Source organism: Peromyscus leucopus, chromosome 3, assembly GCF_004664715.2.
Source record: "Peromyscus leucopus breed LL Stock chromosome 3, UCI_PerLeu_2.1, whole genome shotgun sequence".
In the NCBI taxonomy this organism is placed as follows: Eukaryota; Metazoa; Chordata; class Mammalia; order Rodentia; family Cricetidae; genus Peromyscus; species Peromyscus leucopus.
Window position 1 is genome coordinate 23620184 of NC_051065.1, and position 15088 is coordinate 23635271.

Consider the following 15088-nt stretch of genomic DNA (forward strand, 5'->3'; position numbering starts at 1 on the left):
GCCAAATAAAGAACAGTACATCTTTATTACCTGGTTGTAAAGACCTGGGAAATGCTGTTAGTCACCAGGACTCTGACACTTAACAGTCAGATACTGCCAAGGAAAATCCACTCTTTCCATATGTGGAGCTACTATTTTAGGGGGCCTATTGTACAAGAGAATTATATGTAATTATTTTATCCCCCCCCCCCGCAAGAGGATAACTTTATTTTATTTGGAAGACTTTTAAAGATCCTCTCTGACTATGAAGTCTCTAGAAAGAAAGATGAGTTCATAAACTTTTCTTTACTATAATTAAGATTCATGATCCTAGGTATGATAGCACATGTCTGCAATTTCAGTAAACCAGTATCTCATTTGATACACAATATAAAAATCCCACCATGTTATTTAGAATATTTTCCCAGTAACATTTAATCTTTGTTTTGTTGGTACTGTGGATGGATCCTAGGACCTCCTGTTTAGTACTTAAATGACCTACCACTCAGCTACATCTTTCAGCCCTTACCAGTAAACTCAAGCAAATTACTCTAAGGTAGGCTTGTTTATTGACTTACAGGAGATCCTTCCAAATGAGTTCCTAGATTCAAGTGCAAAATCCTGTGATTTGACTTAAGACCATTCTGCAGTAAGACAAGATGATTAGTACACCATGTTAAATCTTAGCTCTGGTCTTGATAAATATGGATGCTGGTGGCCAAGCATCTGACAATGAATCTTTAAATGTTTCATCTAAGATAAAATAGACTCTGTGCTTATTCAGAGGGCAGAGAAGTGACACAGTGGTATATTCAATCTCTACAAGAGAAAACGGGACTAGTCACTGGTTAAAGTCAGAGTCCTTCCAGTTTGTGAATACCACCTACAGGTGATTTTAGTCAGATAACAAAAACCCCATTTATATAAGTTAAGGGGAGAAAGCATTCTAGGGTCCACCATTTTGTGTGTGTGGTTTATTTTTTTTGTTGTTGTTGTTGTTTTGTTTTTGTTTTGGTCATCATTGGAAAACTTTCTGAGGTTCAATAGGCAAAGTGCTTGCGCACAAGCATGAGGAACTGAATTCAGATCCCTAGTACCCATGTAAAAGCCAGGTGAGGAGATACACAACTGTAATGCCAATGCTGGGAGGTGGAGACAGGAGGATTATGGTTTTGCTGGCCAGTCTACACAAAAGGTGAGCTCCTGTTTCAGTGAGAGATCCTGTCTCAAAAATCAAGGTAGAGAACAGGACAGATGGTTTGTTGGTTAAAAGTGCTTACTCTTCTTCAGAGCACCTGGGTGCAGTTCCCAGCAGCCACATTAGGTGGCTGTAACTGTCTGTAACTCCAGTTCCAAGGGACCTGATGACATTCTCCTGAACTCCCCAGGTATAGGGTATGCAGGTGGTGCTCATCCATACACACAGGCACTCACACATATACGTAAAATAAGAATAAATGCATGTTTTTAAACAGGCAGAGAGCAAGAGAGGTAGAGACTGTTGGCGCCAAAGGTAGAGACCACACAGAGGCGGTGCCAAGTGCGTACGTGCACACACAGCACAGAAGGTGGGTTAATTACTGGGGGGGGGGGAGAAAGGGGCAAAAGCAGTCACAAGCCTTGACTTTGTAAAGTTCTCTCTCGCACAGCTTCCTTTCTCAAAAGATTTTGTTTCTTGGTGAAATAAAATGAGACATCAGAAGTTGTGATCATTTCTACTCATAATTTCTGATTACAGTTCAAAATATTTATCCCATATGACTAATAAGCAAAGAGTGAAAAACAGGATTGTACATCAAATGCTCACAGTGCTGAGGTAGGCAATATAGAAAGTCCAGAAAACTACGTAGCAATCACATAGTTGAGAAGTATCAAAACTGAAAGGCAACTAGATTAAACTAAGTAACTTAAAATTTGAGTTTGTCCTTCATAAAACCTAATTTCATTCTAACCAAGTCACTTCCCCTCAGGCCTATGTCCAGAAAATGATGTTTCAATGTGTGTAGTTCTCCACTGTCCTTCTGCATAAGGGAGAAAGACCAATGATTGTTAAATGTGACCTATGTCCATGTAGCCTTTCACAGATCCCAGACTGGGATGGAATTTAGAACAGAGTCTGAAATCTTAGCCTGTCATCTCCAGTAGACCTTGGTCATTACCAGCCTGATATTTTTAGGCAACAGAAAGAGTAAACTGGTACATTTCTCCAAATGTGGGCAAATTTGCCACTTATAGTCTTGTGTGTGAGCGTGTGTGTGAGTGTGTGTGTGTGTGTGTGCGCGCGCGCGCGCGCATGTGTGAGATTTTTAAGTATGACCTACCCTCAAAAAGGTCTATTTATTCTAGATCAAAACAAGCTTGTTACATGGAGCATAAGAAGAAAGTGTAGAAGAATACAAGGAAGTAAACATTCCACCGACATGGTACAAGAAGTCTAGTGAAACTAAGACCATAGAAACCACAGAACGTTGGGTAAAGCTAGTCATAGGTTCCTTTTTTCTTCAAAACTTTATCTTTGTGATCACTCAGAAATTGTTATATTTAAATGTTTTCTAGGCGTTTACTTTGTTTTCCTTCGTTGTGGTGTTTCCACTTGAAAACTCAGCATCTTTCAACTAGGATTCCTCAACTGAACCAAAGGACTCACAAAATGATTTATACGATATGTTTTCTAAATTTTCCCAGGAATGGTTTACAACTAGTTCCACTCCAGCAGCACAGGAGGGATACGATGGGTGCCTTTGTGCACCAGAGTTTAATTTTCTCAAGAGATCTCAGTTACTCAGAAGAGAAAAATCTTTTATTATTTAATACTCATAGTTTTCAGTAAAGTTGGCTGATACCCATCTAAATTCTATTTATCTGTGGAAAGTAATGCTCATTTGGGGCTGGAGAGATGGCTCAGAGGTTAAGAGCACCAGCAGCTCTTCCAGAGGTCCTGAGTTCAATTCCCAGCCACTACATGGTGGCTCACAACCATCCATAATGAGATAGGCGCCCTCTTCTGGTGTGCAGGAATATGTGCAGACAGAACGCTGTATACATAATAAATAAATAAATCTTTAAAAAATAATGCTCATTTGCATTTATCAAGTCATTTTTCATGCTATAGTTCCACTTCATCTTTCATGTTAGTGAAGTAGAGTCAGAAACATGGTAAATAATAAAAAATGTAGAAGTGTAAAGATTAGAAATTTTTCTTTCAAATGTTTTGAAAAATTACCTTTAAGGCACAAGAACAGAACTTACTGCTAGGAGTTTTGTTGGTATGTTAATTTGTTCAGTCTAATTTAGCCATAAAAGTAGTAATATGGTATTGTTTTCTTAATTACTATATCCAAAGTCTAGTAAGCAAACTTTTTTCTGTAAAGGGTGAAACAGTAAATATTTTAAATAACTGTGTAGCAATGGTCATTGTGGCAACTCTTCATGTGCTGTTACAGTTCCAAAACACAAAAAATACATAAATAAACTTGCATGGAAGGGCACAACTGTGTTTCAATAAAACTTCATTTTAAAAACTAGGTCTACATAGTAATTAGCTGACCTCTGACCTCCAACACAGTATTGTTTATAGTAATGGCAGGAAATAGACAAGATGAAGTAGGGATAGTTCCATTACTGTGCTTTTTTACCACTAGCAGTGCTAAGACTATATGACTAGATTGTGACTTGAAGACTAAAGTTTTAATCTTAAAATCTCAAGTGGATTTAAACTCAGTAGGGGAAGGCACTTGCTGCCAAGTCTGACAACCTGAATTTGATCCCTGGAACTCAGAAGATGCAAGGAAAGAACTGTCCTCTGATCTCATATGTGCATATGATACTCATGGATCCACACACACATAATACACACATACAAAACATTTTAAAAAGTTTTAAAGTATATTCATACAATATGGGATAATTCTGGAAATAGACAAAAGGCAGAATACTTTTTCTGATCACCTAATTAAAGAAAACTATTAGTTGAATCTACTTGGAATAAACAGAATGCTGATAACTGACAAACACAAAACTGTTAAGCCTGTTGGGTTACATATTCTTTGCAATATGAACTGATCATCAGTTCAACCTTACTCAGTACTTAGGAGGCATTGGAGAATATTATTTTAAGATGTGTTATGCTCCTTTATGCTGTGAAACATTTGTTTAATGATGCTTTTGCATTCTTTTATGTTGCATTTGTTTAACTCTGTGAAGCTGTGTTACTTTGCCTGTCTAAAACACCTGATGGTCTAATAAAGAACTAAACAGCCAACAGCAAGGCAGGAGAAAGGATAGGCGGGGCTGGTGGGCAGAGAGAACAAATAGGAGGAGAAATCTGGGAGAAAAGATTGAGTAGCAGGATAAGGAAGAGGACTCCAGAAGCCAGCCACCCAGCTACATAGCAAGCCACTGAGTAAGAAGTAAAGAAAGGTATACAGAAATGGAGAAAGGTAAAAGCCCAGAGGCAAAAGGTAGATGGGATACTTTAAATTAAGAAAAGCTGGCTAGAACAAGCCAAGCTAAGGCTTGACATTCATAAGAAAGTCTCTGTGTGTGACTTGGGAGTTGGGTGGCGGGTCCCCCAGAGCCAAAAGAGTAAAGAGTAAAAACAAACAACAACATCACTAGAAACTAAGTAAAACAGAAGCTATGTATAGTCATAAGTTCTTAACTAGGATCATGTTTTAAAGTCACCTGAGAATTCATTTTGGGAGAGCCTCTCTCTCTTAAAAAAAAAAAAAAAAAAAAAGAAAGAAAGAAAAAAAAATATATGTTTAAGTCCAGGATGGAAATATGGAAAAGTCTGCTTGGTAACCCTAAACACCCCTGGCTTAGAATGGTTGCCCAACGCTTGTAGTTTATGGAGCGATGAAACTATGAACATTTTCTAATCTACAATCAGCAATTTTGTTGTTATAGATTAAGTAACTGGGCTCTGGAACCAACAGTGGGTTTCCATTTCCATTTCTGCCATTTCCTAGCGGTACAACACTGAGACATGTCTCCATGGCTGAGCTGCCTTATGGATAATGTGGATATAACAGTATTCAATTCAGAGCACTGGGAGAATAACTCAATTAAAAACTATACCATCACATTTCAAAGACTTGGCATGGTGAAGGCATCAAGCCCACGATAGCTACGAACTGTTTATTATACATCCCTAAACTCCCGGATTCAAGGCTCCAAGTCTTTCCCCACTGTCGGCACAGCGGCATGGCGGCAGCTCTGGCCTGCCGTATACTAACCAGCAGAAGAGGTGTCCTTTGCCGCAGTCCACGGCAGGGGCTCTCAGCAGGGGGAAGCTGAGCGTGTCAGCCCCCGAGGGACTGGACCCCTGCTTGGTCAGCCGGACTGCTCTTTCGCAGCCTGCAGTAGGACACCATTTAATGGCAGGATTGTTTTCAACAAAGGCCTGTTGAAAAATCACAAGAAAAACAAAAGAAACTGTATCAGCTGCAAATTCTCAAACAGAGAGGATCTCCACATGGACTAAAAGCAAATAAAAGAACGAAATCAAACACAAGAGTTCAGCATTATAAAAATAGTAAAAACAGTACTGGAAATATGTTAGAAGCAAAAATGAGGCATTTACCTTAGTAATAGAATGATTTGCAAAACTTATTTTCTTTAATCTAAAACTAGGTAAATGATAATAAAGTAAAAATGCAATTATCTGCATAAAATGTCTAACATGAGAATGGTTACATACTGTGCTACTTTTTTGATTAAATGTAAGCAGAAACTTATGTATAATTACAGGTTATATTTTAATACTAAATTTCTAAATGTCATCTTGACAAGTACATAAAAATCAGTATTATAATACATTAAAGAGGTAGGGCCTATTTTTTTTAAGATTACATAATAGAATTTAGAGTAAGAAAAATCTATTCAAAGTAACTGAAATAAATTTTTTTTTTTTTTTTTTTTGGTTTTTCGAGACAGGGTTTCTTGTGTAGCTTTGCGCCTCTCCTGGAGCTCACTTGGTAGCCCAGGCTGGCCTCAAACTCACAGAGATCCGCCTGCCTCTGCCTCCTGAGTGCTGGGATTAAAGGCGTGCGCCACCACCGCCCGGCTAAAAATTTTAAGTTACATACACACAAAAAAGAGTAATTTGCATGTTTCTGATTAACTCCTAAATGAAAACAGAAGATAGGAAAAAAGATAAAAAAATTATAATTTATTGAATTAAACTATTATTTCAAATAAAAATGACTAATTTCCAAGTTAAAATTTTCTTTCTATATATTCCTCTCAGGAGTATAAAATATTGTTGTTGGGGAGAGTAGGTACTATGAATGCTATTTTCATCGATCACTTGTAAAAACGGGACAAGCAATTTAGTAAACAGCTCTTTTGTGGGGCTTAACTTTGCAATGCTGCTCTGGTTCCAAGTTTTTACCACCATTCACATATGCATTTTTTTCTGGAAATAGAGAACACCATTATGTTTATAAAAGTACAACATAGGCTTGGTAAACTGGTCCCATACCTTAATATCAAACTGTAGGTAGCGTTTGTCCATCTCCTTAGAAACTACACTTTCTATAATATCCACAGGCACAAGTTGAAAGCACTCATATGCAGGGCAGAAAATGTTATGGGCTTCACCTTCTTGAATTTTCAGATTTAAAAACCTGTTAGAGTATCAATTGACAGAGAAAAGGGAGAGGATGTAAGTTATTTGTACAACCTAATGATTTTTTTCTTTTTGATGATTTTTCTATGAGAGTGTGGTTAAAATAGCACCAAGAGCTACAGAGTACAATGGTCTATGTGTAGCATGCACCAAGACCTGTGTTTCTTCTCCAGTCCTCACTCTCTGCCAGAGCTGCATGTGGAAGCTAGCTCACTCTAACTGCACTTGAGAGGCTGAGGCTGGATGGAGGGCTTTGAGTTTGCAAGAGAGCCTAAGACTACATTAGAGTGAAAACCTGCCCAAATCTAAAACCCAGACCAACTATAATTAAGCCAAACAAACAAAGAAAGCATACCAATAAAACATGGATTATCATCTAAAGCACTTAGTACTTGCTCCAGCACCTCTCTCTCACACACACATACATATACTTTTTTATATAAGTTTCTATTTGTTTTACTTTGTCATATGAAAAATCTGAAACATTTTTCACATAAGAAAACTCAGAACTGAGTGACCTCGAAAGGTCATTTTAATTTGATACTTTATCCCTTTAAATACAAGGAAAATTATCCAGAGATAAATGAAGTTTTTTTATAGTAGCAATGGAGTACAGAGCATACTCTTTAAAGGAAAATGTTTTCCTTTATATTTCATTAGATGAATATTAAAATGAGTTCTATGTTATATTCTATGTACACTAATGATGTAATAAGAAAAATGCATATTGCAAAGTAGAAAGAAGTATAAGGTGAATGAACTCATTCACAAAAAGTTTTGAGCTAGAAAAATTTTAGTCTTTAATGATCTTTAGCGATTTATTTTAATGACAAAAGCCTTATTTTCACCATATTTTAATGAGGGTACCAATATGTACTTCTCAGGGCTGTTACACAGATTAGATAGAAAAATATATGCAAAAGACCTGGTACTGATTAAGAATCTGTATGTTTTAGAAGGTGTTATAACTGTTATTTAATATCACGTATATACAAGAAAGAAATAAACTTTTTAAGTCTGGATTTTAACAGATTTAAAAAAATTTTTTTTTTCTTTGAGAAAAGCTCTTACGTCCCCTAGGAGGGTCTCAAACTTGCTACATAACTGAGAATGTCCTTGAATTTCTGGTCTTCTTGCCTCTACTTCAACAACTTTGTTGGTTACAGGCATGTGCCAGCAGGCCAGGTTTATACTAAGGTTGGAATTTATGCATGTTAGCCAAGCATTCTATCAACTTGGATACCTTCCTAACTGTGGATTATACTTTATTTAACAATTCTAGAGAAAACAAATGGAGAATAAGCAACTAAATTATGACTGCCTGGTTATTATGACCAATAACTTTTGATATCTCCTTTCTTTAGTGCTATCTATTAATTTCACTGCACTTAGAAAGACGGCATTAGACATGAGGTTTAAGCCTTACTATCCAGAAGAATGTATCTGTGTGGGTGGGAAAGAAACATTTCCTTGTCTTTCATTCCTTGGCACTGCTCCCCAGAGCATCTGGCTGCAATGACGATGTAGGGAAGGTGGGAAGAGTAAAGAAGATGGGAGATTCTCAGGCTCACGCTGTTCTTCATTAACGCCAAGTTTCATTTTTCTATGTGCCGCTGGAAGGATGTTTTGAAAAAGTCTTCACATTTATTTCTTTGTGTGTGGAGGTGGGGCACACACACCAGTGTGCATGCAGAGACCAGAGGACAACCTGCAGCAGCGAATCCTCTCCTTTCCTAATGCGGGTTTGGGGAGCAAACCCAGGCCCTCAGGCTTAGAGGCCAACGCCATTACTTGCTAAGTTATCATCCCCTGGCCAGACGGCTGTTAGTTTTTAAAGAATCTTTTGAAATTGATATATCAGCCACACAATTTGTTTTACTGGTGTCTGATTTGACCAGAGCTGTCTTGAATCAGGTGGACAGTGCTGGATAGCAAGTACAAGGAAAACAGGAAGACAGTATTAAATCTTACCAAAACCTTTTACTGGTTAGTCTTTGATAAGAATGGGGACTAGGGGCTGGAGAGATGGCTCAGAGGTTAAGAGCACTGGCTGCTCTTCCAGGAGTCCTGAGTTCAATTCCTAGCACCCACATGGTGGCTCACAACTATCTGTAATGAGATCTGGTGCCCTCTTCTGGCAGCAGGTATACATGCAGGCATAACATTGGTATACACAATAAAATAAATCGTTAAAAAAAAAAAAGAATGGGGACTAATTCCTATGACACTAGTTATGTAAGCAAGTTCAATAAAGGCTAAAAAAATTCAAGTAATTCTCAAGCAAGGTTAATTTTCACAAAGGAACCAAGTTCAACAACCACAAAATGTAAAACCCAGTTAACACTTCCTCAAATAGTACAGTTAACACTTTAAAACTGAATAGCTGCTCCAGAATTGGGTCAAGACTGCTTTAGTCTGTGGGTTTGAACCCTGTGAATTACTTTACTTGTATCAGCTATACTGACTTGATCCTAGTAGACTAAAAAGCCTAGTCTATATTTAAAATTTAAAACAAAAACCAGGAATATTTAGTTATTCTGAGTTTTTGAAAAGCAGCTTGTTCCCTCCCATTGAAGTTCTGCTTCATACTTTTGCAGAAAACAAACAAGTACCACAAATGAAACCAGTATACAGATCAGGATGTTTTATATAAATTTATGAGTGGAGGGAGGCGGGGGAGGATGACAGAGAGGCAGAAATGTGTACAGGAGAGATTCAAGGATAAATGGTTAAGTTTTTAATGCATATATGCATATTTGTGTGTGTCAGGCACACGTGTGTGGGGGGGGGAGTGTGTGTGTGTGTAGGCCAGATGATCTTCAGAGTTATCCTAGAAACACTATCAGCCACCTCCTTTTAGACAGTCTCCCAATGTCATGGAACTAGAGTGCAGCCCCAGTGTTAAGACTTGTCTACCTGTCTAGCACTGGGACTATAATGCACGCTGCTATGCTTGACGCTTCTGTGTGTGCTCCCAGGACTGAACTTGGCTTTCTATGCTTGGGCGACCATTTCACTCACTAAGCTAGCTCCACCCCAGTGAGGACATTTGGGAAGCTCATGGAGATATTCAGTATCTTGATTTTGGTGATTGTTTCATGATATACATGTCTCAATTTATGAATTAATTTAGTTTAAGTGTATAGGTTGATACATGTCAACTGCACCACAGCAAAACTGTAAAACAAAGCAATACAAAACAAAAAACAAATGCAGAAAACCTGCTAGGCCTTTGCTTTCTCACTCATGTAATGCTCCCTAGAGCCCTACACTGATACCCAATATTCCATGAAAAAAGCATGAAAGATTTTCTTAGACACTTATGACATACTTTGCTTCAATCATCAAATGAAGCTTTGTGTGCGTCCAGAGATGTGGGGGCCATTTTCAGGTTCCTCGTGGCTTTACCCAGCAGGTCTGCATAGAGAGGATGATTGGACCACGGGCCTGAGTGCAGGTGTCTGAGATGGTCTGCACTTGGCTGTGCTGGGGGGAGGTCTTTTGCTCCAGCCATGGCGTTTCTATAAATACCCTAGGGCAGAGGCAGTCAGGGCCTGTTGGAATAGGTTCCAGGCCCTCTCAAGGCTATCCTTTATTTTCTGATTATCTCCACAATCTAAATCCTTCTATCTAATATTTCCTGCTGCTCGCACTCAAGACAACTCTGCGGAACTGTGGGGTTGGTGGTAAACGCTCCACACAGAGATAGTAAGATACTGTACTGCTCATTTATACTGTCTTCATTTGCTTCACGAGCTCTCTCAAAAAGTGCAACTATAAAGTTAACATATAATGAAAATGTATAAATCTAAGAAAGGTATTAAAGAGGAAATGAGAGAAAAACATGAGAAGCAAAATAAACTTTCCATTGTAATACACACCCAATCTCTAGCATAGGCATTTGACTTCGGAATAACAAAAAAGAATTTCAAATATCTTCATTCTTACAGATTTTCAAGGCTATTTGCTTTTAAAAATTCAGACACCACAAATGCTTAAAATTCTTGGGACAGAAGACAGAAACTGATTCTTGATATTGAGGTTACATCTGAAATTTATATTATGTGTAATATAAATAAAAATACTAATATAATTGTTTAGACATCAATATACTTTGATGTCAAAGAGGAAAAACAAAATATTCTTTGTATATTTCAGTGTAACTCAGAAACCAATGTAAATGATCCACACCATTAAATACTGAGAGTAAACACTGTCATGACCAAACCAAAGGGGCTACCATGTAGTGAGAGATGAATAAGCTGCTCATATACTCACGACTCCCAACATCCTCTACAGAAATCATGTCCACAGGGCATATCCACGGGGTCTTCAAATACAGAAATACTGCACATGCAAATGTCACACTGGAGATAAACAAGAGAAGTGATTTAACAGGGCCATACTCTGAAGAGAAGCAATACAGTCATTTTGTTCAATAGTTTAATGACAAAAATTATAAATCTTAGAAAATTAAATGTTCCAATGCTACCAAGTGTGTTAAGAGTGCCTGGCTTGGACTGAATAATAAATATCATGACTGCCTTTTTTTTTTAATATCTGCTATGGCATTTAATGTCTTAGTGCAAAAACCAAACTAAGTTTCCTTATTAAGCAACACTGTGCAGTAGGAAAGGGAAACACAAGAAACAAATCCTTAGCATCTACTCAGGTCAAGACCGCATAGGCACACAACGACCACTTCAGTGTGTGTCTTGCACTGTATGCTCACTGTGGAAACAGAGCAACCTTGTGCTTTGAATACAGAAATTCAGGATTTTAAAGTGGCAACTTGGTCTGGGGAATGTAGCTCAGTGGTACAGTGTTTACCTAGCAGGGGTGAGCTCCTGAGTTCAAATGCAAGCACCTCCTACCTCACCTCCACCCCCAAAATAAGTAGCAAAGTAAAGTCTTCATGCAAGGAAGTCTGATACAAAACTATGTTACCTTTTAACATGACTTATAAGAAGCAAACTTGATGTTAAAATGTCAATTACAGAATAGAATTTTGATTTCCTAAATGGTTCCTAGACAAGACAAAGGGTGCGTTCATATTTATTACAAATTTGGAGTGGCTAAACCATTTAAGGAGCATATCTCCTCCACAGCCCACCAGTTGTATGCTGGTTAGGCAGTACTGCTCCCCATTAAAGGAGAAACGTTACTAAGGAAATGCACTGAATGACCAACTCAGAAGCTTTGCCAAAACAAGAAAATGATCATAAAAAATTCTGTAAATGCTTTAAAAATTAGCATTCAGCAAATGATTTTAAAAATTATGTTTTAGGTTAAGCATGCATACTACAAACTAAGTTTTAGTATTTCATGCATGTTGTATTTAATACTTTTAGGTGAAAATATAGTACATGGCTTTTCCAAAGTGAGAAAATATTTTGCTTTTCAACCTATAATTCAGGGATCACAAAAACATTCTGTGGTAATAAGAATTTACCAAAGCATGAAAATAACTGAACTTTCAAAGCAAGGAACAACATTCAGTTGCAATAATATAATGGTTCATAGACAAGACAAAGGGTGCGTTCATATTTATTACAAATTTGGAGTGGCTAAACCATTCAAGAAGCATATGAACTCCATGGAACAGTACCACATAGTTTGAAAGTTGAAAGACTGAAAGCGAAACTATGGGAAGTACACTAAGCCATACCAAACTGGTATCTAAGTCCCCAGGAGACAGACTGATTTCATCTGGAGAGGTGACAGAGGAGCGTGTGGTCCGTGGAGTTCTCGGGGAGGGAAGTGTGTCCCAGGCATTGCACCCACTTGGTGGTGGGGTTGGCATCTGCACACCTGACCGCTGGCAGCAGTTCTCTGGGTTGGACATCCAAGCTTCAAGTAATTTCTCTCTGTCCCAATCTTCAGGAAATATAGAACAGATGTCTATCAAAACCCAGAAACTACAATGTTTGAAACCTGTTATTAGTAATAACAAAAACAGGATAAATGAAGAAGATACATGTCACCCAAGTTAAAAAAAAAATCACAGAATTTATGTACAATAGTAATTAATTACCAACGCATGTCTAGGTAGACTGAAGTTAGTAATATTTTAAAATAGAATTTAAACTCCTGTTACAAATATCAAATTCTAAGAATGTGCTCAGAATTTCCAGTAATTTCTACTGATATTTTAAATAGATGGCTTACATCATTTAGAATTTACTAATTTTTTGGTAGAGGTTTAATTTAGCGACTTTCCTCTTTTAATTCATAATTATGAAACTATCTTCACAATGGTCTCTAGCTATAAAATGATTATATAGTCCTACAGGTCATTTGGTAAAGAGCTTGAAAGCAGAAGGAACTTCCCAAGGCAATTGGGTTATAAGTAAGGTTTTAGTGAATTAAATATAAATCTGTATTAGGGGAGCTTAAATCTGTCTTTATTTAAAACAGATAATTGTCCTTCTGTGAATGGTTAAGTGAAACTTGTTATTATGAAGTCCAGAGCCACAAAAATCCAGTTTTTTTTTTTTTAAATAACAAACTAAAATATTCAATTATTTTGCTTGGGGTTGTATATATAATATGTAAGTTACTTAATTTATTTCTCCCAACGAAGTTCTCAGTTATTATTCAGGTGAAGAAACCAAGATGCAGGGAAGTTACTTAACTTACCCAAGCTCAGAGACTTGAAACCTCTTTGGGATTCCAAGAGTGTGTTCTTTTCCCCACCACACACTGTCAAGTGTACTAAAAGTGCCCCCATTCAAATGTAAAACAGAATGATATAACCTAGTCACACCACTTATTCACAAGAACCAAAGTCAGCCCACAAACGTGATACCTGGATGGTCATGTTTATCTTAACACTAACTGTAATGGCTAATGGACTCAACCTAGGTACTAAACAACAGATGAATAGACAAAGAAACCCCCTTACACCAATCTCGGTGATAATCAACAGATAAACAGTCAAAGAAGCCCCCCCCAATCAACCTAGGTAATAATATGCAGATGAACAAAGAACCGCCCCACATCAACCTAGGTAATAATCAACAGATGAACAGATAAAGAACCCCCCCACATTAACCTAGGTAATAATCAAGAACAGATAAAGAACCCCACCCCACATCAACCTAGGTAATAATCAACAGATGAATAAAGAACCACTCCCAATCAACCTAGGTATTAAACAACAGATGAACAGACAAAGACCCTCCTCCTGCCATACATACACACATCAACCAACCTACGTAATAATCAACAGATGAACAGATAAAGAACCCCCCCCCACCATACACACACTAACATAACTTCTAAAAGTTCTACTAAAAACCAAGTAAAATTGATTAAAGCTTTTTATGTAGGGCCATAGCTTTTCTATTCTATTTTACTTCTCATTTTTTATGCCAACCATATCAGAAAACACTGTCTACAATGTTTCTGTTATTTACCTAGTGTACATAGAACCCTACATACAATTACGATCTCCCCTTTCTCTGTTGTTTCACTCATGGAAAATTTAAAAAGTTACCTGCCCTTTTTAATGCTTAAAAAATCTGATTTAGATCTCAGAAAAAGACATTTTCAAACATGTTTATCAGTAGTGGTTCATTACATTATATAATCACAGCTGATAATGCTCGGGACACATTCAAGTTAAATGCACAAATATTCTGAACAGGAACATTCAGTCTACTGACAAAGAGAACACTGCAAGTCAAGCTAAACTGACACTGGCAAAACTATGCACCATATTATAATGCCAAACGCTCCATAAAGTATTAGGAAAACAAGCACAGGATGACAGATACCCTAAGGCCAACTAGATCTTACTCTTGGAATAGGAAAGTGGTTGAGTGTAGTTCAGCTACAGTTGAGTATTATAAAAGGAAACTTATAACATCAGTATGTTCAAGAGAAAAACAGTATTGGCATTTCTTCTTAAGACTGAAAAAAGTGAAACACATTGAAAAATGATTCTTGACTTTTAAAGAAAGCTTAAAAGGAGATTGTTAGTGTTAGGGTCCTGGAGAAGTCCCACAAAAGACCACCATCCATGTATGCAATCAACAAGAGTTTATTGTCTTGAGAGTAAAGGTACAGCATGCTGGGGCTGCTCATCCAACACAAAGGCAAGATGGCGACTCTGAGAGAAGCTCGCAGGTTCCTTTTAAGCACAGCTAAGGGGAGTTTCAGGGACAGTTAGGCCATCTCAGATATGATTGGCTTACATGAGTGGCAATCATATTAGTCTGTTCTAATTGGCTAGGGCTAGCAGGGGCTGGTGACAGCTACAGTTTTCCCAATTTTGCACAGACCTGGACAAGTCCCAGGCTCTGTCCTTATTTGGTTATTACACTGAGCTACTGGCTGTGGAGGCAGGCCCAGTGGCCAGGCTTGGTACATGCTATCTCCCTTGTACCTGCTGTCCGGGGCGTTGAAGATTGATTGACTTTTGTTCGTGGCTTCCTCAGAAACTGTCTGTCCAGTTTCAAGAGGCAGGAACTGAGG

General features: G+C 37.8%; 1 protein-coding gene across 7 annotated transcripts in view; it reads right to left on the reverse strand.

Moving 5' to 3' along the window:
• Ankib1 (ankyrin repeat and IBR domain containing 1) overlaps positions 1 to 15088 on the reverse strand; it is a 115373-nt gene that overhangs the window by 36845 nt on the left and 63440 nt on the right. For all 7 annotated transcript variants that reach the window (XM_028862776.2, XM_028862770.2, XM_028862761.2 and 4 more), the window contains 4 exons: positions 12279 to 12487; positions 10889 to 10977; positions 6464 to 6608; positions 5217 to 5383 (listed from right to left, as the gene is read on the reverse strand). In XM_028862776.2, coding sequence (XP_028718609.1) covers positions 5217 to 5383; positions 6464 to 6608; positions 10889 to 10977; positions 12279 to 12487 — 610 coding nt within the window. The remainder of the gene's footprint in view (positions 1 to 5216; positions 5384 to 6463; positions 6609 to 10888; positions 10978 to 12278; positions 12488 to 15088) is intronic.